Source organism: Vidua chalybeata, chromosome 21, assembly GCF_026979565.1.
Source record: "Vidua chalybeata isolate OUT-0048 chromosome 21, bVidCha1 merged haplotype, whole genome shotgun sequence".
NCBI lineage: Eukaryota > Metazoa > Chordata > Aves > Passeriformes > Viduidae > Vidua > Vidua chalybeata.
The window spans coordinates 2,502,823-2,525,524 of NC_071550.1; the positions used below are offsets into that span (position 1 = coordinate 2,502,823).

At 42.5% G+C, this 22,702-nt stretch overlaps 1 protein-coding gene across 4 annotated transcripts; it reads right to left on the reverse strand.

The window, feature by feature from the left end:
• Nucleotides 1-1,823: 1,823 nt before the first annotated feature.
• LOC128798593 (centrosome-associated protein 350-like) lies at nt 1,824-5,978 on the reverse strand. Of its 4 annotated transcripts, none has more exons than XM_053962278.1 (5): nt 4,779-5,978; nt 4,072-4,413; nt 3,589-3,732; nt 3,033-3,158; nt 1,824-2,557 (listed from the first exon to the last, which is right to left on the reverse strand). In XM_053962278.1, exons 1-5 carry the CDS (start codon nt 5,961-5,963, stop codon nt 2,456-2,458), a joined length of 1,899 nt encoding a protein of 632 aa, XP_053818253.1. In that variant the 5' UTR covers nt 5,964-5,978; the 3' UTR covers nt 1,824-2,455. The 4 variants fall into 4 exon arrangements, with proteins under 4 accessions (XP_053818253.1, XP_053818252.1, XP_053818255.1 ...); XM_053962277.1 differs by having other exon boundaries at nt 1,824-2,743; XM_053962280.1 differs by lacking the exon at nt 3,033-3,158.
• Nucleotides 5,979-22,702: the final 16,724 nt, after the last annotated feature.

Consider the following 22,702-nt stretch of genomic DNA (forward strand, 5'->3'; position numbering starts at 1 on the left):
CCCATTCTGGCCTTCTGTGAGATCACTCGGTGGCCAAATCGATGTGATAATTTATACAGAAGGAGAAGTTTTAGCTTCACGAGTCTTCTCGCTGAGCAGAGATGAAAGCAGGGCAGCCTTTGGGTGGAGAGCTCTTTCATCCCTAAGTACCTCTCAGCAGGGACGAGGCTCTCTCAAACTGAAGCTCTGATAAAAGACTGCGTGTAGGTGGTTTGAGAGAAGCTCCGTCCTTTCCATAAATTCAGGATGAGCACTAGTAATGGATCTTAGCACCTTTTCACTCTGGCCCAGTATGGAAGTCTCCTTTCATTTCTAAATACAGGCTCAAGAATTTTCATTACCTTAATGAGAAGCAGAAACCCAACAACGTCCCCAGAGAAAGGTTTCAGAGGATTTTAAAATTCAGATAATGAAAGACTAAGGTCTCTGAAAAGATAATTCTTGGTTCTGTCGCTCACAAACACTTCTTTTAATCCTTGAGAACAAGTAGGGTTTAAATTCTTACTTCAGGCCCATCGGGGGAGTTCAGGGTTAGAACTTAATTCATCATTGCTTGTGGCCAACAACCCACAAAGAGAACGAGAGTAAAATTCTGCTGCTTTTGCCTTTTCCTGACCCTTTCTTTTATTTGACCATTAAATCTAAAATTGTTCAGACACATATCTTTCGATCCATATCCACAGCTACAACCTAAACGGTTTCTCATATCACATCCCAGTTTTGGGGTTTTCTCTATTTTTTCGGGGTACAGCAAGCACAAAAGAGATGGTTACAATAGCAAAGCCCAACAGCTTCCAAGAATTGAAAAAACTTGTAGCAGCTGCTAATTAGGATTTTAAAAATCTGCAGTGCCTAAGATATTTTAGAGCACATTTTATTTGGAAGAATTGTTAAATGTGTGAAGATGAAAGAGATGGATTACAAGAGAATTAAATGTAGGGTTTAACTGAGAAATAATCATTTTCTATGAAAGATAATGACTCCTCTTGAGGCTAGTATCAAGATTTATTGACCCAGGAGGTTAATATTGATCAAACCCAAGGCAAACAAAATATTAGACCTTGAAGGAGAGTAATCTTGATATTGAAGCCTTGCCACTGAGTGAACAGGTCAATATATCTGGGTGCCAGAATCTCAGCTTTTGAACACAGAATGGTGGGGGATATTAAACATGTCTGACATGTTCTGTGTACACACTTTTTATTCTCATCAGCAGGAGATACTTTATAGCTGTGTCCTTCCCTGAGAGCACCCTGAGAGGGTTCAGGCTTCACTCACAACCCTCACTGCAAATCTGATGGGTCTCTGCCTCAGGTGTAACGTAAGGCTAAAATCAAACAATTCCTTCAGCTATTTATTCATATCTAAGTGATATTTGTAATAGATTTCATTCCAAACACAGGGATCCTGCTGCTGCAAAACCAGAGTGAGAATAAACTGAAAAACCAGAGTGCTGCAATTTATAGATTTGTCATTGTATCCAACACTAAGTCCAGGAAAAAAAAATTGAGTTAAATTCTGCTATAAACTGACAACAAGAAAACAAGTAACTTATGTGGATTAACTAATCAATGAGGATAAAGTCAGAGACAAGGAAATGAACCACTAGAGACATGAAAGTAGTTTATAGGATAAGATCACCAGTTAAGGTGCTGGGGGCAGAAGTTGCCTTTTTATTTCTGTTCATATGGCAACAAGCAGGGGAGGGTTTAATGTGCCCAGTAAAACAAAACAAAAATGCACCCATTCACTGCTGAGAAGAGCAGTGTGTGCAAGACAATCTGTAATTCTAATTGGTTTCAGTGAAAAATAAATAAACAAAATAAACAATGTGTATCATTTTATTCAGAAAACAAGTACAAGAAACTATAAGGCAACAGCATTTAAAATCACAAACAAAATGTCTTTCTATTCCCCCAAGCAGATTTTAAGTACTGTATTTTTAAATCTTAAGTTTTATACATAATTTATCTTTATTGATCCTGATTCTAATTTTATTTGAAAGAATCTCTGAATAGGATTGGAAAAATCTGATCTCTTTACAATCAATTATTCAATAATGAACAGTTTCTGAATTCCAGTAAGAAATATTTGCACAGTATTTATTTTAAAAAGAACAAAAATTTGATTTTCTCAATACAAAATAGGTGGGACTACAGCAATTAGCACAGTGAACAATTACCATGCTGAGGAAATGCTTCTATTTCCTTGTCAAAATCTTGATTTTTCCAGTTTTGCCAATACAAAAGCAGTATTGATTTCCTCTCTTTTGTCTATTAAAGCACTCTCAGCACCCCACATTCAGATATCATAAAAATTCAATGGGCTCCTGTGAATTGCATGATAAATAACCCAATTACAGGCACACATCTAATTGTTAGGAATTGAAGGTGCTGATAGAAAAAATCTCCAATTTGAAGTGCATCACATCGGCATTTGCCTCATTTGCATAAAATTATAGACATTTAACCTGATTGTCTGGCTCCAGGTCCTGCCATTCCCTGTGCCACCTCTCTGAAGCCATCTCCAGGCTCCTTTTAAGCAGTTCCACAGCATACTAAAAGAAAAAAGATGGTGCACAGTCACCTTTCAAACAGGCTTTTTTCAGATAAATCTTGCTAAGAACTCTGATTGTGTCAAGGATCAAGCTATCAAATATGGCTTCAGCCATCCTCATCTTCACTGTTAATTCATCATCACCATAGGAATTCCACTGAGATTCTTCTTTGCGGAGCTCCTGGATCTAAAATATAACATGGAAACTAATTTTTACTTCAAAAAGAAGAGGAGCTTCACAGAAGTACTGAGACACTGCACCTAATCCAACAACTTTACATCTGCATCGTTAATTTATTTAATTCAAACCACTCACAAGAACTGGAAATACTGGATTATTAATTCAATTTTTTAATAAAGGCAGTTATTTGAAGTTCTGAAGTTAATTTAAGTAAATGTGATTCTCACAAAAGGATGAGAATTTCTAGTTTAAATCTAGAGGAAATAAACAAGTCCCCATTGGAAATTCTGCTTACCAGAATAAGGTCCACTCTGTCTCTCTTACAGTTTCCATACTTGGTCATATTTAGGAATTTTCTTTTCATTTCTAAGTCATTCTTTTCCAGGTTCATTATTTTAATAATTTCACCCTGAACAAACGTCTACAAAATAAAGAAGGCTGAAAAGAACTCTCCTCATAAGAATTCTGGTGCTGTGAAGGTTCCAGATGAGTGACAGGTGCCAGTGTGAAGATCCAGCTTTACGTCCAGAAACATCCCAAAGTTTAGGGGACTGATCTAGAGGTAGCTGATCAATACTGGCCAACCAGCAATTTTAATCATAATATTACTTTAGAGGTTACATACAAAATAGGAGAGTTTAAAGGGCCATTCCCATTCTTATCTCCATACATGTGGAACATTTTGACTAATCAGCTCGGTTATTTATGCTGACATTTCAGGGTAATGCTGTTTCTTCTCCCATCACCTCAGTTACACTGCCATAATCCTCCCAAATTTCACATTTCTTTTTGCCATTGCAATCTCTGCTCTTTCCACTCCTGTTCCTGTACTTTACATTGCCAGAACATACCTTGGCATCTCTGATGTCTGTCCTTCTGCAGAGATGCCTGGAACAGGGAGATCCCACTTCTTTTTTCATCCATGGGAACGTATTTGGCTTTGCAGTCACTTGATACTCTTCACGCAGCAACTCATGGCTCAAATCAAATATAACCTGTAACAAACTCAGCATGACACTGAAGTCAGGAAAATGGGATTCCAGTCCCCAGCTTTCCATGGAACTTGGCTTTTCCTGAACAGACCCAACCAGACACTGGGTCAGGTGTACGAGGTCTTATGGTGGAACTCTGGCAAAGGTCTGGACTGTCTGCAAGGACATTTATTCTACTGGAATTATTCTGCAGCAAATTGCAAAATACTCCTGGTAGTACCTTTCAGTGTCCCTTTAGTTATATTTAGTGTTAGCAACTGGAATAACATTAAATATTAGCTAATATGATTCAGCCTCCAGAACACTACAAAAGTTAATTAACAGTTAGTGCTTTAAAAATACCTGATTATACATCCTCTTGCTTTCTGCTTCCAAATCATTCCCCGAGAGATCACTATATTCCAAGTACTTTGGCACGTTGATGTTCCTGAAATTTGATTTTATGTTCTCTGGGGTCCATAATTCTTCTACAGCATATGCAGACAAATTTTTAACATAAGAACTGTTATGTGGTATCACAAGAGGGACTTCCACAGTTTTCTTCCAAGGAGCTGAGTGCCACTGGTCTGATTTGTACAAGTGTTGCTTTTGTGTCTGTCTCACCAGCATGTTTTGGTCAGAATTAGGCTGATCAAAATCTTTAGAGCTTCCAAAAACACCAGCATCAAGGATTTTTAAAAGGAGCTTCAAGAGAGAAAAAGAAAAGACAGATGATATATTCTATATTTTCAGAGGTATTGAGATTATTAGCAACTGATGAAGGTTACGCTTAAAGCCATTTTATTCATGGGCTCAAAGAAAGGCTTACTGATGTATTATTAAAAATTCCAATAAAGAAGTCCTATTTTCTTTGTTTGGACCATACCTGTACTATCCAATGGATACAGAATAACTCCTTAAATAAGGAATGGGTCACATGAAGTGAGCAACCTGGTTCCTAACATTGATATAATTTCTATGGATGATAAACTGGGCCACACAAATTATTGCCTCTATAGACCCAGCTTCAGGGCCAGCACTTGAAATAAAAACTTTCTCACTGTACTTACAGGCAAAGTGGTTGGAGAAGTCTCTGGAGATAAATGAAGTATCTTGTCTGCTTTTGATCTGTGTTTTCTTTTAATCTTCTTATATTCTTTAACTGCATCATCTATAAATTTAGTTACAATTCTGTCTGTTACTGTGTGACAACCATGAATGCAAAGCGTATCAAAATCACCCAGTAAAACATCAGAAACCTTTGCTGATGGTTCAGATAAGGCAGCAACTGAATTTTCTTTGAGGGGAAACGGTTTCTGATTGTCTTCTTGCCTCAGGCCGTTGCCATAATTCATCATGTCTTTTTCAAAGGCATTTTTATATTTGTGTTGAGCTGTTTCAGAAAATGCAATTAAAATGTCAAACAGAAGTTTTTTACTGAGTTCACTTGCAATATCATCAGCAAGTTTAATTCTTTTCTGATCCTCTACCAAGCAACAAATATTTTTGCTTGTGTTTACCTCATCTGTCTTGCTTTTCTCTGGAAGAACATCTGCAAATACAGTTTGTTTTATTTGTGCCTGTTCTGTTTTTTCTTTATCTGATCCTAAGTACATTAAGTTTTTTTGACAGAGGAATTCATTATTGTTACTCTGGTTGGAATAAGGAAACTTTTGCCCTTTTCCAGACAGCAAGGCACTGTGTAACCCAGACTGGTTTTCTTTCACTTCTGAACCTCCTGCACTGTTTGTCTCTTCTGCTTTCTCCTCTGCAAACCCCACTCTCTGCTCATCATCTTCAGAATAGTTGCAGTCTCCTTTGAGGGAGTCATCATCATCATGGAAGGAGTCAGAGTCTTCATTCCCCATGGAACTGGAACTATTTTTGTTAACCCCAAACAGGTGTGAAATCTCATCAGGTCTGACAAAGACCCCACAGTGCTGAGCACACTCAAAATACTTCACCCCTTCGTAAGTTCCAGCATTGTCATCTTCAGCTTTGTCCAGTGCAACATCAGCCCAGTGGCCACTGCCAAAATGAGTCTGGCCTTTGAACATCAGAGTTCCAGGCTGGCTCTGCTTTACCAACACTCTGTCCCCAGTTTCAAATGATGATAATGGGTCATCACTGTCATCCTCAGTGCTGAGCAGCTTTTCATACATTTTGCATTGTTTCATTGGGAATTGAGGACTTTTACTTTCACCAGAAGAATCTGTCTTTGACACAGGCAGAAACTCCAAATGCTGCAAAGGCATATCCTGTTCTCCATGCTGGTTTTCTGATAAACAGCTGGAAAGAGCTGTAAATATAGATTGTTCTGAGAGACAACCATCCTGAGTTGAAAAAGCACCACTTGTCTCTGTACTGAGCAGAGGAAATTCTTCAGGCACAGTGTTATCAGGTAATGGGGGTAATGCATCCATTTCCAGTGATATATCTTCATCCATGCCCTGACTAGGCTCTGAGCCTGTCATTTGTTCTGGTGGAGATGGGAAATCATCCGTGCTGGAGGCAGGATCACCATTTTTCATTGCATCTGTACCTAAAGGGGGAGGAGGAAGATCTTCACTTGGAAATGACAAATCCTTTTTGTTAGAGGATGGCAAGTCAGCACTTCCAGAGGACAATACTTCATCCACAGGACACAGCATTCCCGACAAAGTATCCTCATCAGTTGGAGGGACACCCTTATCACTACTGGAGGTTGCATCAGTGCATGAAGGGCTGGCAGCTGCATCATTCCCCAGTGTTGGGATCTCCTGAGAAGAGGGCTTGTTTCTGCTGCAGCTTTGTGAGGCACCCAGGTGTGCCTCATCCACTCCCTCAGAAGGGTTTTCAGACTGGGAACAATGTGCTGACTCGGTTCTGGAGGCATTTGCTTTGTCTGCTGGCATGAAGGAAAGCAGATGATCAGTGCAGCCATGATCCAACACATCTCCAGGGTATTTCTGGGAGAGAGATGAAGTCTCAGCTCTGTCATCTTCAGGCAGCTCACATTCATTGTGTTTGTCACTAGGTGATGTTTCCTTTCCATTGCTTATTGCTATTGGCATCTCTTTTGAGAGATTAGCAAACACATCACCACTGTCACAGACAAACTCTTCTGGGACACTGACATCTGTGTCCTCTCCATGCTTCAGCTCTAATTCTGGCTCTGAAATGGAACTTTCTGAGAAGCTGATCCAAACTGCAGACACTTTCTGAAATTCTGAGTAAGAAGAGTCTGATTTGGCACTTTCACATTTCAAAAAGAAGTTATTTGACTTGGACAGTGATTCAGTGGAAGTTAATCCCTCAGAAAATGCTTTTAAATTTAGTTCATGAGAAGCTTCATGAGAAATATGGTCCAAATGCTTCAAACACTGACTGGCATCCACCTGATGGATCTCTTCCACTTCTTTAACTGGAACATTTAAAAGAATTTTTTAAAAAATCAGCATTTAAAAGAAAAATATTTTATAGAAGAACTTGCTGATAGATAACTTATAACACTCAAATGTATCATGCTCCTCACTATGATATCTAGGAGTAAATTAGGAGTTGGATTTTATGATCCTTGTGGGTCTCTTCCAAATCAGGATATTCTGTGATTCTATGGAATGCAGAAAGATGGTTCATTAGAAAAATGACAGAAATAGGAAATAGTGCCACAATATGTAAATATTTATATTACAGAAATTATGCATACCCAGAACTATGTAAATTATATAACTGACTCATATATAAACAGACAGTTTTATTTTTCACCTGTCTAAGAAATATGAGCTATGGATAAAACCTGGAAACAAAAATAACTCCAGCATGTCCTGTCCAAGTCTATCTTCAACTGATCTATGTTCTTTTAAAAAGAACAGTCTTAAATTCTTGAAAAACTGTATCAAAAGAGAGCAAATTGTTAATGACACATTCAGAGTAAGTTATGATTTTGTTCTGGGGAAGCAGTATAATCATCTCTCTTAATAAACCTCTGAGAGATCCCCACCATCTTGCCCAGCAGTGATTTATACATTGGTTATAGTGAGCAAGACACTTTGGTAATAAATGAGAAGATTGTCTCTCTTTCTGTCTGGATTAAAATTTGATTGAAGTAGTTGAAACAGATTAGACATAATAGCATTAAATATGATTGACCTGCTCCTTCAAGAGTATTTTTTGCCTGAACCAGGCATAAGTTACTCCAAGTAGGAAGCATCCCCAAGCCTTTCACTGGGTACTTTCTGCCACATGGATTATCTTCATTATCTTTAGGATCAGGGTTTGAAATAAGTGACTTTTCCTCCAGCACAGATTCCTAGAATGTAAATATTTAGGAGACAGAGTTAATATTTTAAGGAAAAAGTGCATGTAATCGATACACTTATTTTTGACTACACGTTCCTAAGTGCCAAATGAGTCTTGTGTTGGCCCTATTTAAAGGCAAATGTAATCTGGGACACCCTTTCTTTAAGCATTAATGGAATTGCAGAGGTGGTCCTTACCAGAAATACACACTTTTGGCCTTTTCTTGTAACAAGTGTGGCTACAGATTCCATTCCAGCTGAATTCTCCTGAGCATTAAGGGACTGCTCCAAACCTGGGAACTCCTCCACCTGTTTCTGGTGTTGTACCAGTGATTCCTTGTTCTTAGTAGAACAGCTGTAAAGAGTTAGACAGGGAATGCTTTGTTCCTGATCAGTATAAAATATGAACAGACCCGTGCAGGTGGATTAATAGCATAATCACCACTCTGCACTCCTGCACAGGACAGAGATCTATGGACAATCAGCCAGAATTTGGGTGCATTTGAGTTCCACCAGCCCTTTGCTGCTCCAGACTGACACCAATATTCACTGTTCTCCTACGAGCAGCCTTGTCAGTAATAAGAAGTGAAAGCACAGCCAAGAAACCTTTTAAAGATTTCTCTGACTTGTAATCAATAACACCATGAATAATAGATCAGTTCCATGCAGGGATTTATTTGAAAGCCTTCCCCTGTGGGGACTTAAGTAAATGCACAAACCTGACTCACCACCCTGCTAAAGCTCTGGGTAACACTGAATGAAAGGGAGGTTTAATTCATATTGATAAATATATGTCTAACTGCTTTTTTTCCCTCTTCCTGAAGCAAACTAGATTTTTGTTCTGAGCAGTGTGGATGCTGTGGGGTTCTCATTCACACTGCTCAGCTCCTCCAGCCCAGCAGGAAGCAGACAGGGATGCTCCTGGGGAACAGCAGGACAGGGATTTCTCAGTCTGACTAAACTCCTGAATTATATCTCACTGTAGGATTTTACATGACACCTCTGTGCTTCAGTTTAAGCCTAAAATTTAGCCCTGTGTATTACAAAATCCTTCTCTGGTTAAATCCTCAGTGAAGCACAGAGCAACTCTGAGGGGCTGAGTGATACAGAGGCTCAGAGCAGAGGGTGACAAAGGAGTGAATTTCCCCAATTAAATCAATACATTTCTACTCATTCCATATTGGTATTGTGAAGGCCCATTAATATATAGTTGCAAAGTGTTTGGGTTTGTAGTTAAAAGCCACCATGAAAGCATAAACTGTCATTAGCAGTTGTGTGGCATCATTAAAGGTGCCCTGAGGAACTCACCATTTGGGACAGAATGATAAGCAGTGATCTTGATTTATCAACTGCTTGAACACAGAAGTTTTAAAAATTTATCATCATACACTTCCTGTTTAGAGTATCTAAAGCTCACACAATTATCTAGGACATACCTGTCTCCATCTTCTCCACTGGATCTGGTCCTACCTACAGCAATCACTGAGAAAGGTTTTACTTACCCCTCACATTTCTTGCTCCTTCTATGCTTTAGCTGGACACAATTGTCTGTACTCCCTGACTTCATAACCTCCTGCTTTCCAGCCAAACTGGGCAGCTTTTCCTCCAGTTGTGCTGTTGAATGCTGCATCATTAAGATTTCTCTCTGCTGCTTTAATAAAAGCTTCCTTTCTTGATGGGCTGCCCTGTAGATGTTTTTCAGGTGCTGGATTTCTGCCTGAACAAAGCAGAGAAAAAAGAGCATAACAGAGTGAAGATAATAAAGAGCTATACTTAAAAATATGTATAATGTTTCTTCACATAGGGCACTATTAATCCCAAAATACCCTGAAAATTCAATACTTTCCTTTTTTATAAAAAAATTGCAGTTTTATTTTTCAACCTGTGAAAACTGATGACAGGTAAAGGGATGTTTTGGTGGCCTGCCAAGTGGTGAGACCTTTAAAAATTGTCTTCAGATCATTCAAAACTACAGGATGCTTGTGGTTTGCACTAGGAATTCCTTTACTTAAATGAGAGGCTCGCACTACGTAAGGAGCAGGACAAATTTTCTGACTACCAAGTGTAATTATGAACCTAGCATAGTGGAATAACCAAGACTATAAAATTAGCTGTCAGATTAATTTAATATGTTTCAACAACACAAGCATAAATCAGTGGAGCCCTACATTATATGACCAGTTTGTTATGGCATAAATAGAAAAATCCACAATAACAGTAAAGTAGAAGAAGAGGAAAAAAAGATGTTTTCTTTTATCCAAGATTTGCAGACTGCTGACTTTGGCACAAAAGCCACCTCACTGTGGGTATGTAGGAAACACGCAGAATAATGGATGCAAAGTGATGATTTTTTTTTTTTTATTTAACACAAACCCCACTTGCTCCAGCAACTCTAGACACCTCTCTGTGCTGCAACCTCCCTGTGGATATGAGATGAATGCCAGCTCCTCTCACTGCAGCATTACCTGCTCCCATTTCAGCTCCATCAGGATTTTGTGCTGCTTTGCTGCCATGGCAGAGGCTCCAGTACTATCCTGCAGATTTTCCAGAACACTGGAAATCACAAGGATGAGAATCAGAGTCAGATCATTAAATGTTGAGGGATGTCCCTCACTGTCCATCCCTGAGGGCTCCTCATCCGTGCTGAGGGATGTCCCTCACCATCCGTCCCTGAGGGCTCCTCATCCATGCTGAAGAACACTTCTCACTGTCCCTGAGAGCTCCTCATACTCATCAGTGCTGAGGGACGCCCCTCACCATCCGTCCCTGAGGGCTCCTCATACTCATCAGTGCTGAGGGACGCCCCTCACCATCCGTCCCTGAGGGCTCCTCATACTCATCAGTGCTGAAGAACACCCCTCACTGTCCCTGAGAGCTCCTCATCCATGTTGAGGGATGTCCCGCACCATCCATCCCTGAGGGCTCCTCATCCTCATCCGTGCTGAGGGATGTCCCTCACCATCCGTCCCTGAGGGCTCCTCATACTCATCAGTGCTGAAGAACACCCCTCATCATCCATCCCTGAGAGCTCCTCATCCGTGCTGAGGGACACCACTCACCATCCATCCCTGAGGGCTCCTCATCAGTCCCTCACTGTCCCTGAGAGCTCCTCATCCTCATCCGTGCTGGGGGACACCACTCACCATCCATCCCTGAGGGCTCCTCATCCTCATCAGTGCTGAAGAACACCCCTCACTGTCCCTGAGAGCTCCTCATCCTCATCAGTGCTGAAGAACACCCCTCACTGTCCCTGAGAGCTCCTCATCCTCATCAGTGCTGAGGGACGCCCCTCACCATCCATCCCTGAGGGCTCCTCAGCACGGTTGGTGCCTCACACCACCACAGAAGAGGCTGCAATAGAACTCCACTCTGGAAACACTGAAACCATGCAGGTTCCTTTCCTCTCCTCATGCTTTACTTGCTACTTGCTTTCTAAGAAGATTTTACATTTATCGTGTTCCCTTGAAAGGAAGAAGAGCAGTCCTGGCCTAACAGGCCTCCCCCGGTGGTGCCCCCGTGCCCCTCACCGTCTCCGGTGGCCCAGCCAGGCCAGCTCGGCCCTGGCCCTCTCCCTCAGAGCCTTTCTCCGGAGCTGCAGGAGCACTGCCTGGTGCCGAGCCCGCAGCTCCTCTGCCCTCAGGCACTGCTCCACCACGGCCAGGCTGGAACCATGGAAGGTGCTGGAGCCTCCGAAGCGTGGAATGGCTGCACTCTGCTGGGGACAGAGCAGAGTATCGGCATCATCAGGTGAACAGTTTGAGAGAGGCACTAAAACCAAAAAACCAACCAACCCAGAGAAAGAAGCACCCCTCAGACTGTTTCGAGAGCTGGTGTTACCTGGCTGTCAGAACTGGCCTGGTCACTGCTCTCCCCAGAGCTCTCCCCGTGGGGCAGATTCACCCAAGGTGACAACAGATTCGAGGTGTGATGGCTGTGCTGTGACTGCCTGGGATCTGCTGGCAGAGATTCCCAAGGCGAAGAGTTAATGTCACCAAAAATAAAAAATCTGAAAGGAAAAGACCCCAAAAAACCAACTCCCCCAGTACAAGTTAACATCCATATCTGAACTCAAGGTGCCTTTGGCAAATACTTGTTGGCCAAGCCCGTGCACTGCCCTCAGCAGGAGCTGGAGGAGTCATCCCTCAGCTGTTCACTTCCAGGAGCAAGGCATGGACATCAACCTCCCTTACAAGTGAAACCATGGCAAACAGGTAAAGATTTTAAAAGGGGCCCATCAATAGGGTAAATAACTCTCAGCTCCCAACATGTTTGTCTTAGCAGGGCCAGGAGTGTAAAGGAAGATGGCCATAGCTTAAATATGCATAATGAACATAAATATTTAGGTCAAAATTTTCAAAAATTAGTTAGAAAATCATGTTCCAGACCAGGTTGAATGGAGCATTTTCCTAATACCACTAAATCCTTTAACACCTTGTTCACCTCCTTGAAGCACTGAGCAATATGAACCTCCTCCTCCTAAAGGTTTTCTTTCTCCCAGTATTTTGGGATCCACTGGACTGGGATCTCTTTCTATCTTCAGTGTAGAGTGCCTCGGTGAACCCATCTCTTGATTACTGAAGGTAAGAAAAAAGAAATATTTTCTTATTGCAGTCAGAGATATTATTTGGATTCCTTGCTTTCACAGCCAGGTCCTCCATGGAGATTGAATCTTTTCAAACCAGAATGCTGCTCATTTTTATGTGATACTGAAAGTTTTACCTGTGCAAAGGTGCCTTTCTTGTAATTGCATCCATAAGACCCTGGAAGCAATTCTCAAGTCTTTATGCCATTTTAAATGAACTTAAAAAATGCACATGCAATGTTCTAATTTACATCAAGGGTATGATAGTAAAGCAAAATGAAGAAAATTATACTTTTCACACAAGTTTCAGAGGGGTTTCTACTTTTTTAAAAGTACAAGATCTCCCACAACGTTGGAAAGGTGTTAATACTGTAGTTTGGGCATAAATCAGAGTGAAAAACGCTATATAACAATACATTAGTGCCCCAAAATAGTAATATAATCAAACCACAGGCCAAATCCTTGGAGTGCCTCGCTGTATCCTACCTCCTGTAGCTGCCAGCAGCAAGGTCACCTTCCAGCCAGTGTCCTCTCTGTGTCTGCCCTGCATGGTAAGGTCTTGTCACAAGAGGATCACTGCCTTTGGAATTCCTGCTGTCCTGCACACACAGAAATTGTCACACGCCTCAATGATCTATTTGAAAAGCAAAACATTTAAGCCTTTTTTCCTCATCCTCTTTGGAAAGCCCCTGGTTGTAGAGAATCCTTTTCCTACACTAACAATTCCTAAAGAGTTGATTAATTAATGGAGTGGGAGAAAACTCTGTGGGCATGTGAGGGTAAGGTACTACAGCAGCTCACAAATTGCTGTGTGTCGGAACTGCTCTCATGAGAGTTGGGGCCTAGAGGTGTTAACCCAGGATCTGAAATCATAACTTACCTCTGAACTGAGCTGCAGCAGGTCCCTCAAAAACCTGTGGCTTTCCTCAACCTCTTGTTTTGCCTTCTCCCTCAGCACCAGGAGCCGATGTTTCTGCTGCTGCTGCTGGAGCTGTGTTAGCAAGTGACACATTTTAAATGCTATCTCTGACCAGGTGACACAACCCCTGAGAGCTGGGGGGCAAAGGGCAGGACAGGAGCTGCACAGCCAGCTCCTGCCACATCCTGCTGCCCCAGGCAAGCAGCACAAAAGCTGCTTTGGCTGCAGTACAGCAACATCCCCTTACCCACAAGAGCTACACTGAGGTCTCCAAAGAGCAAATGAGGGCTGGCACCTCACCTTTATAGTCCATGGGGTTTAAAAACCTGACTCAGGTCAGCTGATGCCAACTGATTATGGCCTAAGCACACCTCAATGTGGGGATAGGGAGCACCTTCTCCCTGGGACAGCAGAACTGGAATTCCCTTTTCTCATTACACAGGTTTCCCACTGACCTTCAGTTTGTGAGCCAGTAGTAAGGAGGTTTGCCTCAAAATGTCCAGGTGACGCCTGTGTTTGTCCTCCAGCTCTGTGCTGCCAAAATCTCCCTCACCTGCAGAAGTTTAGGGGATCATCACAAGGGGAATGTGTACATTGTTCTGACTGCATTTCCCTTTTGAATCCTCCCTGGTCCTATTTTTGGAAGCCTCCCAAATCTGACATCTGCCTTTATTACTGAAATAACTTCTCTGCATACATTTACCTCTTCCACCATAACTGTAGAAGGAAAATGTCAGTACCTACATCCTGTCAAGAAATGTGTGAGCATAAAGTCCTGCAAGTATTGGGAACTGTCAGGACTTAAGGAAAGAGGAATGAGGAACAATTCCTGTTCTAGGCCTGAATTTCAGAGTGTGGGTTATTGTCACTCTTGGTCCCGCTGCTCCTTTGCTGCACCAACAGGATCAGAGCCACTGGGTACAAAAAGAGAAACTTCCCAACCTTGTGACAAGGTTTCCCAAGAGAAAAAAATCCCTTTTTTGGGAACTTGAGCAGCATCCTGCATGTCCCCTTCATCTGTATTGGGATGCAGGCTGCTTCCTCTCTCTTTTGTCACAGAGGGACACAAACCCCTGGAAAAAAGCTTTCATTTTAAGGTGGGGAAGTTCTCCCTCTTGTTCCAGGTGAACCTTTTTCACTGCTACTTCCTTACTGCACCTCCCCTGCCTGTGTGTGACAGTGCAGCTGATATTATGTTTACCAGCAAAATGTTCTTGGCTGCTTGAGCTTCTCAGATGAATTGCTCAGCTTATGCAAACAGGTTATGTGTTTATTCTGTGCTGTGCCACTGTCACAGCACCACAGTCATAAATGATTGGAAGTGTGGGTCATAAATAGAAATAGGTTTGATTGGAAACTTGAGATAAAATCTCTGTCTCTGGCCAGGTCACCTGAATCTAAATTACCCCATGGTGCAGGATAAGCCCATGACATGCAGAGTTTGTTTTTGCTTTACAGATTGAAGGGTCTGTAACACAGAAGGAGCAGAGATGTGGGCTTCTTTGCATGCCAGGATGGGTTTTGTGTTTATGTGGGTGTGAGTGAAATAAAATATTAAATCTTTGAGCCTGGTGCAGATTTTCTATTGGAATGCTGCTCTGTTTTTATAAACAGCTTGATTGCAGATTTCACTTTCCTCCTACAGTGGTACTATACAAGGCTTCTCTTAACTCTCTCCTTTTCAGAGTCAACAGACTGGATGGAAATCTCATCCTTTCTTTTGGTAATGGGCCTTTCCTGGTTTTGGAGGGTGGTTTGGAAAGGCAAAATCATACTAAATTATGTAGACATGCCAAATTAAGAGTTCATCTTTTTAGAAAGAATTTTCGTTTTAGCCAGTCTTTCTAATTTTGAGGACTGAGTCAGACTCTTTAATGCTGATAGTTAACTAGAGATGATTTTGTGCAATGACCTATTTAGGAAAACGGAGTGGATGAAAAAGCTGGGTTTTGTTCAGGGAAGTTTTATTAGTGGTTTTAAGCAATGCAATGGAAAAAAAAGACAAGTGAACAATTCTTCAGTGGGTCCACAGACAGCACTTCCAAAAGCTCCTTCAATATTAATAAATAAGGTCATTCTATATAAAAAAGTTACAAGCTATATTTATTGATGCTAAGTTGTCTGAGTAGCTTTTAATACTAATATCTGGCCAGTCAGAAATATGATCATTTATTAGAATATAATTTAAAACCTGACAAATATTTTCAATTTGTGCCTCAAACTGAACAATGCTTTTGTTATTCTGACCAAAGCCCAACCAGTGGTATTGACCTCAAAGTGATTAAAAAGTTTGCTCTGATCTCTTTTCCCTCCTTTTGAATGTAATTTTCCTAATTGTGGCTATTTCCAGATGCATTTCTTGTGTTGCAACATCCTGCATTAAAGAAAATACCATCTGGTGAAACTTCACGTCCTTTTAGGTGATGATGAATGGCGTTTACTGCCTACCCAGATAGCTTCAATGTGCATACACTCAGCCTTGTGAAAAAAATGCTATTTATTAAATCACTTTCCGCTGCACCTGCAGAATCTCAGCAAAGCCCTGTAGAATCTCCCTGACATATAATTAAAAAAGCCAGGCTAAAAGTCTCATTTTTCTAATCACTTGAAGCAAGGCAGAAGCATTTACTGCTGCTTTACTCAAGGACAGCTTTTTCTCTTTCTGCCCATGTCAGCAATCAGACCAACCCAGTTATTATAAAAAGACATAGTTGCAACTTTAACTGTAAGCACGACTTTGCATTATTGCCTGGAGGTGTAGGAATATGGGGTGTAAAGTGTCCTGAAATGCTGCTGTGGAGTGGAGCAGCAGCTCCAGAAGGAATTTCCCCATTAGCCCCCATTCAGGCAGTCCTTCCTCTCTCCAAAATTACCATGATAGCTCAATTGCTTTATTATTTCAGGGTGCTCTCCAGGTAAGGGGAAATACCACCCAGACTTCAGCACTCTCTGTGCAGGAAAGGAGCTGCAGTGATGACAGGTAAAAGGGGAGGAAGAAAAGAGGTTTGGTAACTCCTGATCACAGCTGAGAAATGCAGCACAGGCAGTTTGGCCCTTTAGCAAGACCTGTGAGCCACGAGCAATCCCCAAGCAAGAGACTCTCAGCGTGACAGCTCTGCCTGTTCCCTCAGGAAATCCATGGGCTGAGCTGTACTCTGGAGTACCTTGGAGAATCTGTATTTCCACAGCTGCTGGATCAGGGCCTTCTCTCCTCTCTAAACACGTCTGGTATCCTGCTTGGCACTGAGGAGTGGCTGCTTAACAAACAAGGGGATTAATGTGGCCTGTGCTGCTCCTGTGCTCTGCATATTTTGTATTTATGTCTAAATCCTCTGGTGTGGAGGGCTGGCCTGAGTTCAGCTCCCAGCCAGATGTTGCAGCACATGGCAGTGGCTCACCCTGCTGCTGCCCCTTGTCACATGGAGCTGCAGGGCAGCTCTTGGCTCAGGATAGCAACAGAGCTGGGCCTGAAGCTGGACCTAACCAGAGTCCTGAATTTCCATGGAATGGTCCTTCTGTTCCTCATCAGTTATTCTAAACTCTCTCAGTCAATGACAACATCATTGCAGACAACTCCAGAGGTGCTGAAGGCAGGACTGGAGCTCACTGGAGCTGTGGGAAATACAAAACACTGCCAGGATTTGGGAGGGAACACAAAGAGCTGCCTCAGCTCAACACTCTCTATCAGAGCACAATTAGCTGAAGCCATGCTGATACATTTCTGTGCTTATTCCACTAATTTAATAATCTCTCCCTCTTCTAGAAGCAAGAAGGCAGCTCCCTCTAGTGATACAAGAAAGTATGTCAATCAGCAATTTAGGGGAAAGATGATACATATAAATACATTTTCCTTATGTTCAGGTTAAAATTCTGCATTTCAAGAACAATGGAAAACATTCCATTTGCTTTCCTAATGCAAATTATTTTAAAGCATTAGCCATGATTAAGTGTCAACATTTAGAAAATACTTTTAAAACAATTCGTTTCAGCTTGAATATTGATATCTCTCAAATACAAAAAAAAAAAAAAAAAAAGGAAAAAACCAGTCTGGTCTGATGAAATGAGATTTCTGGCTCATTCAGTCCAATCTGGCTCAAAGGCCATTCCCTAGACTGTAGGAAGGGGCACAGCTAAAATGTTGGGGTTTTTAAAAATCATATAGTTCTCTTATTTAATAGAGATACAGAAATTTGGATACTGTGGGCTGTATTCAGAGGACATGCTGGAGTAGCAAGGAAAGTATAGCTCATCTCCTCAGCTCCCTATGGGAGAGCCCTGGTGGTCTGGCAGGAATTACAGGAAGATTTTATATAGTAGTGCAATATGCAAAGCCCTTCCTTATCAGCTCATTGCTTATACCAAGTTTTGTGCCTAAACTGATGAGAAATTCATGTAAGTGCAATGTGAAATACTTCCCAGCACTACCTGTGGAGACAATTTTTGCTCACCACAGCATGAGCTTATAGGATTTGAAATTCTGGGTTTTATACTGGCTGTGTTTAAAAAGAAAATTCAACAATCTGGGACAAGTTCACTGTCTTACCCCAGGTAGTAAACAAATATTTTGTGAATATCTTCTTCTCTCTGCTTTAAGATGTTCAAAATGAAATTTATTTTGCCAAATGTGTTTACTACAGAAAATCTTTCTTTGGCTCAGCAGCGGTTGCTCAGGTGACGTGAGTCCCTCTGAAAGGTAAATAAGTGCATTTGGCAGCAGCTGTAGAATTACACCTCATTATGTTGCGTGTGCACGGTGACTTCTGTGTCCCGTGAAAGGACAGAGCCAACTGCTGGGCGATGCCTTGAGCAGACAATGCAGCCTCGAGTCTGAATGCCCCATCCCTGCTCTGGGTGGTGACAGAGCCACTTGTGACCCATATTTCAAACCCACTTTGTGCTGAGCGTACACTTCTGTGCCTCCTGTGCAGCAGCGTGGCCATGGTGGGAGTGCTGCTTCCCCAGTCCAGCCTTGGGCTGGCAGCTCCTGCAAATGCTCAGGGAAGGGGAAGGTTTCTCCTGGCACAGACACGAAGCAGCAGCTCCTATTGTTCCTGTAGTGAATAGTGGATGGCTGGGTCTTGCAGAATTGGGGCCCTCGGTTATTAATAGTAAATAAATAGGTTGTCTTTCGCTTAGGGTAAAACACTTCAGACAACGGCCTTGCTGCCCAATCGTCTCAGATGCCCTCCTGGTCCCTGGGGGGGAGGGAGAAGCACAGTAAACAATGCTGGCTTCTCCACCACCCCAAAATCCAATATGATGTATAAAATGTTGTGAGGAAAACAATGAACAATCCTTAATAAGAGCAAAGGCTTTTTGTAAGTACCGTCTTTGAGGAAAGGTTATCTGATCTTGTTCTTTTGTCTCGGAAAAGCCCTTAAAACAATGCACCATCTGCTCCTGTTTGGTGGGAGCAGGCAGGGATCTCTTCAGACAGAGCGGTCTGCACGCTACTGGTCGGCTTTTAACCCTTTCGGCCACAAACCTTCCCTTGTTTCCGTGTAAACCTCTGCTCCCGGCAGAAGTGGCCGTGCCCCGCACCCCTGGCCAGCCCCGAGCACCCTGCAGCACATCCCTCCATTCCCCCTGCACCCTGCCCATGTCCTGGGCCTTGATGTCTCCTGCTGTCCAAGCAGGACAATATCCCACACTGCTGGGATGGAGTAATTATGAAGAGTTAATTGTGAGGCTCCCAGAGACCTTCAGATGAAGCTAGGAGGTGCTGGAAATGTCTCTGAGCTAAATGGGGTTTGTTCCACCCGTAGCTGTCACTGTGAGCTGAATTCACACCTGTGACAGCACAGCATGGAAAAGGCAAAGAACTTCTGTTGCATTTTATGCAATTTTCATAATAATTCCATATAATCTCTTAGATTGTGCATGAATGTTGAGAGGACAATTTTTCATGCACCTCTTTTTCACCTTTGAAATCTGGAAGACAATCATCAATTTGAAATTCCCCCTCAGCCCAGAAGATTTTTCAGCCCTAGCCAGAACCATCAGCAAGGATTCTGTTGCAATGAGGGACTGTTCATTCTATTGCCACAGCACAAGAAATACTTTGGGAGGGCACCGAGTGACCCTCTGGGAGATGCCACCTTACCCAAGTCCTGCTCAAAGCCACCAGTGCTCAGAGTGGCAGAGGGCTGGAAGCTCAGGCTGTCCCAGATCCTCAGGCTCTCTCCAGGAGATGGGTTGGCCATTTCCTCTTGGTTGTGAACTTTCACAACTGTCTCACATCCACAGTGATCCCTCCGTGCCGTGAGTTCTCCCTGTAGGCTGTGTCAAGGTAACAACAACAATTACTAAGTTTTTGAGATGTGTATAAAGCAATCTTTTGAACTTTAAAAAAAAAAAAAAAGGTTATTTCATTTGAACAGAACTATTACATTTTGTCAAATGGAAACAAAAGGCTCCCTGAGAAGTCATACCTGGCAACGAACAAAAACTCCTGTCTTACCTCCACGCTGTCAGGAAAGCTAACAACACTCAATTTTTACCTACTGAAAGAGCTGGGTATTTTTCAACCTGGTGGCAAATACAAACAACAACACACTTGCAGTGTGGAAGCTTAATTTATGAGGGCTGCATTGTACAATCCATGCCATTGTTGGGATTTGGTTGCACAATCCAGCTCTGAGCCTTGGCAAAAAATCTGTTTAGAAACACAAAGTCCTGAACTCTGAACTAGTGTTCCTGGGACTTGTGCTGAGCATGGCTGTGGCCCAACCAAGATCTGGGAGTGATACATATACTTTAATATTTCAAAACAATGTCAGCACCAAGTCCTGTAGATGAAGACCTCAGCTAACTGGTTTTACTTTGTTTTGGTCTGTAACCATCTGAGCTTAACTAAAAAGATTAAGAAAGAAGGTGTGAAAATGGGCATTTATTGATCAAGCCTCAGCTGAACCACACGCAGGGACACAGACACTGAAATGGTGACAGATGTTTTCTTTTTTATACAGAAAAATGAACGTGGAATTTTTTTTTTTATTGGCAATCAGCTTAGGGAAATCTTATTTCATTTTTCTCATTAATAAGCTTTTTCTTTGTTTTTCATGACCCAGAAACTGCTAAAACGATTAGCACAGCTTCCACTAACGCGTCCTGGATGTAGTCTTCAGAAAGTGGGAGCAAAGGTGGATAAGAGAGGAAGAACAGAGGAAACAGGGATTTCTTACAAAGCAGTTCTAATATTCATTGGTTAAATGTGCTGAGTTTTGTCTCTGCAATTGTGTTGTGATGGTTTTTTAGGCACTGTTTTCTTTGGCTCAAGAGAAATGCCTACTCTGTTTTTGGGGAGGCTGATGCCAAGGTTTGTGTCCTGGGAAGGGCATCAGTGGAAATCAATGCAGATTCTACAGAAAATACTGGGTTTTCACAGGAGTGGCCAGCAACGCCTGTCCTCCAGACACAGCCAGCTCTGCATGAACCACCACAGCTCCCAGATGAGGCTCTTCAGGTTTGTTCTGAAGAGAAAGCATTGCTGAGTCCACAGGAGGAGGCAGAGCTGTGATCTAGCAGGTGACTCTCCAGACACCACCCTCTGTCCCAGCCTCTGAAGCCACCCAGAGCACTTTCAAATCTGAACTTACAGCAAAAACTGGATTATTTTTTTGACTCTCAAGAGTGTAGCCACTTATAGAGGCATCTGAAACAAAATAAGATGGAATTGCCCACACACTTTCTGGCAGTTTGGAGAATTCCCATCAGTGAGTCATTTGCATCAGCAACAAACCTCCTCCAGCCGCCCCTGCGGACGGGGGAGCAGCCGGGCATGAAATGGGAACATTTCTTATGGAAACAGGCACCTGCAGGATTTTGTGCATGAACACGAGCTGCTGTTTTCAGAGCTATAATTAAACATGTAAACAGCAAACTGTGCTGTTGAAACTGGCTGTGGAGAAGGTCATGCTCAAGAGCGCTGGGTTTGGAGTGCTGCATGTTTTGTATTTGTGAATGAGGCCAGCACAGAGTCAGTTTTAACAGGTGGCTTTGTTCAGATGAGCTATTGGAGAGAGGGAAGAACTATTGTCTGTTGTAGCCAAATGTGGACTCCTAACTCCTTAGCAGTGGAAGTCAGAGCACAGACCCAACTCAGCTGCTTTTACCATCACATTTTCTAACCCAGCTCTAGCTACGTCAATGAGAGCTCTATAGAAACAGGTTTACAAAGGCCAAGAACACAGCACAGACCCCTCCTGCTAGCACAGCCTGTGAAGTTTGTGTGCAAGTTAAGAGACAGGCTCCCTTCACTGCCTGCTGACATTCCTCACAGAGAGTTCATGCACTCAGAGTGCAAATGTCCCTGGAGCAGGAGAAATTATGGCCCTGCAAAGTTCCTCAGTCACCTCCTTAGAGCACACTGGTGCTCTTTATCTGGTGGCTTTCTGTCTGGTTTGATCTGTAGTGAATCAGTTGATACCAGATCAGCTTCAGGAATAACTTGATCATGGGAGCCTCACTCTGTGTGCCAAAGGACTCATCCATTTTTGCTTCCCGTGAATGTGCAGACTTGAGGAGAGGTGCAAAATCAGACTCTAGATTATATACAAATAAAAGCTGAGGACAAAAGACAGGCTTGTACTCTGAGCCTTTGTATTAATTATGTACTTTACCAGTAGCTAAGGGTTAGGCATGGGGTGCTCTTTCCTTTATATTGTCCCCTCACTGTCACTGCTGCTGCATCACAGGGAGCCCTCAGCCCACCAGGAGATGAGTCTGGAGTCATTCACAATACAGCCACACTTTCCACTTCTAATCTCTAAATACAGTGCTATTTTATCTGCAAGTAGCTCTCCTCATCTTCTGAAGCAGCACTTGCAAGAGAGTTGTGATTTATTGTTTGAGAGGTTTTAGTGGTGGTTTTTTTTCGGTGATGCTCTGAGGACTTTTTGACTCTGGCTGCTTTGCTTTCTCAGTAATTACATTGTTCAGCAGATTGGTGCAATCTGTCTTATTTCTCCTTGGTTTGATGCTTGTCCCTTACAGCTGGAGTCTGTTCCTGTTGGGCCCAGGGAGTCCTGCACCTACCACCATTCCTGTGAGTTTGGGTGGTGTCAGGACAAGAGTGATGGAGCCCACAGCTGCTGGCTGTGCTCCCCAAGGTGCAGTGCAGACACAGCTCTGACTCTCTCCACTGCACACTCGGAATGCCCACTGCTCGTGTTTTATACATTTGCCATCTTCTGTGACAGAACAGCTCCATAA

Excerpts from the sequence above, each read along its gene's own strand:
- LOC128798593 (XM_053962277.1), bottom strand. The coding sequence starts at position 5,963 with ATGCCTTTGCAGCATTTGGAGTTTCTGCCTGTGTCAAAGACAGATTCT. Across the intron at positions 3,733-4,071 it reads GCAAGAGGATGTATAATCAG|GTTATATTTGATTTGAGCCA; the intron begins GTATTTTTAAAG and ends AGTTTGTTACAG. Across the intron at positions 3,159-3,588 it reads CAGACATCAGAGATGCCAAG|ACGTTTGTTCAGGGTGAAAT; the intron begins GTATGTTCTGGC and ends TTTATTTTGTAG.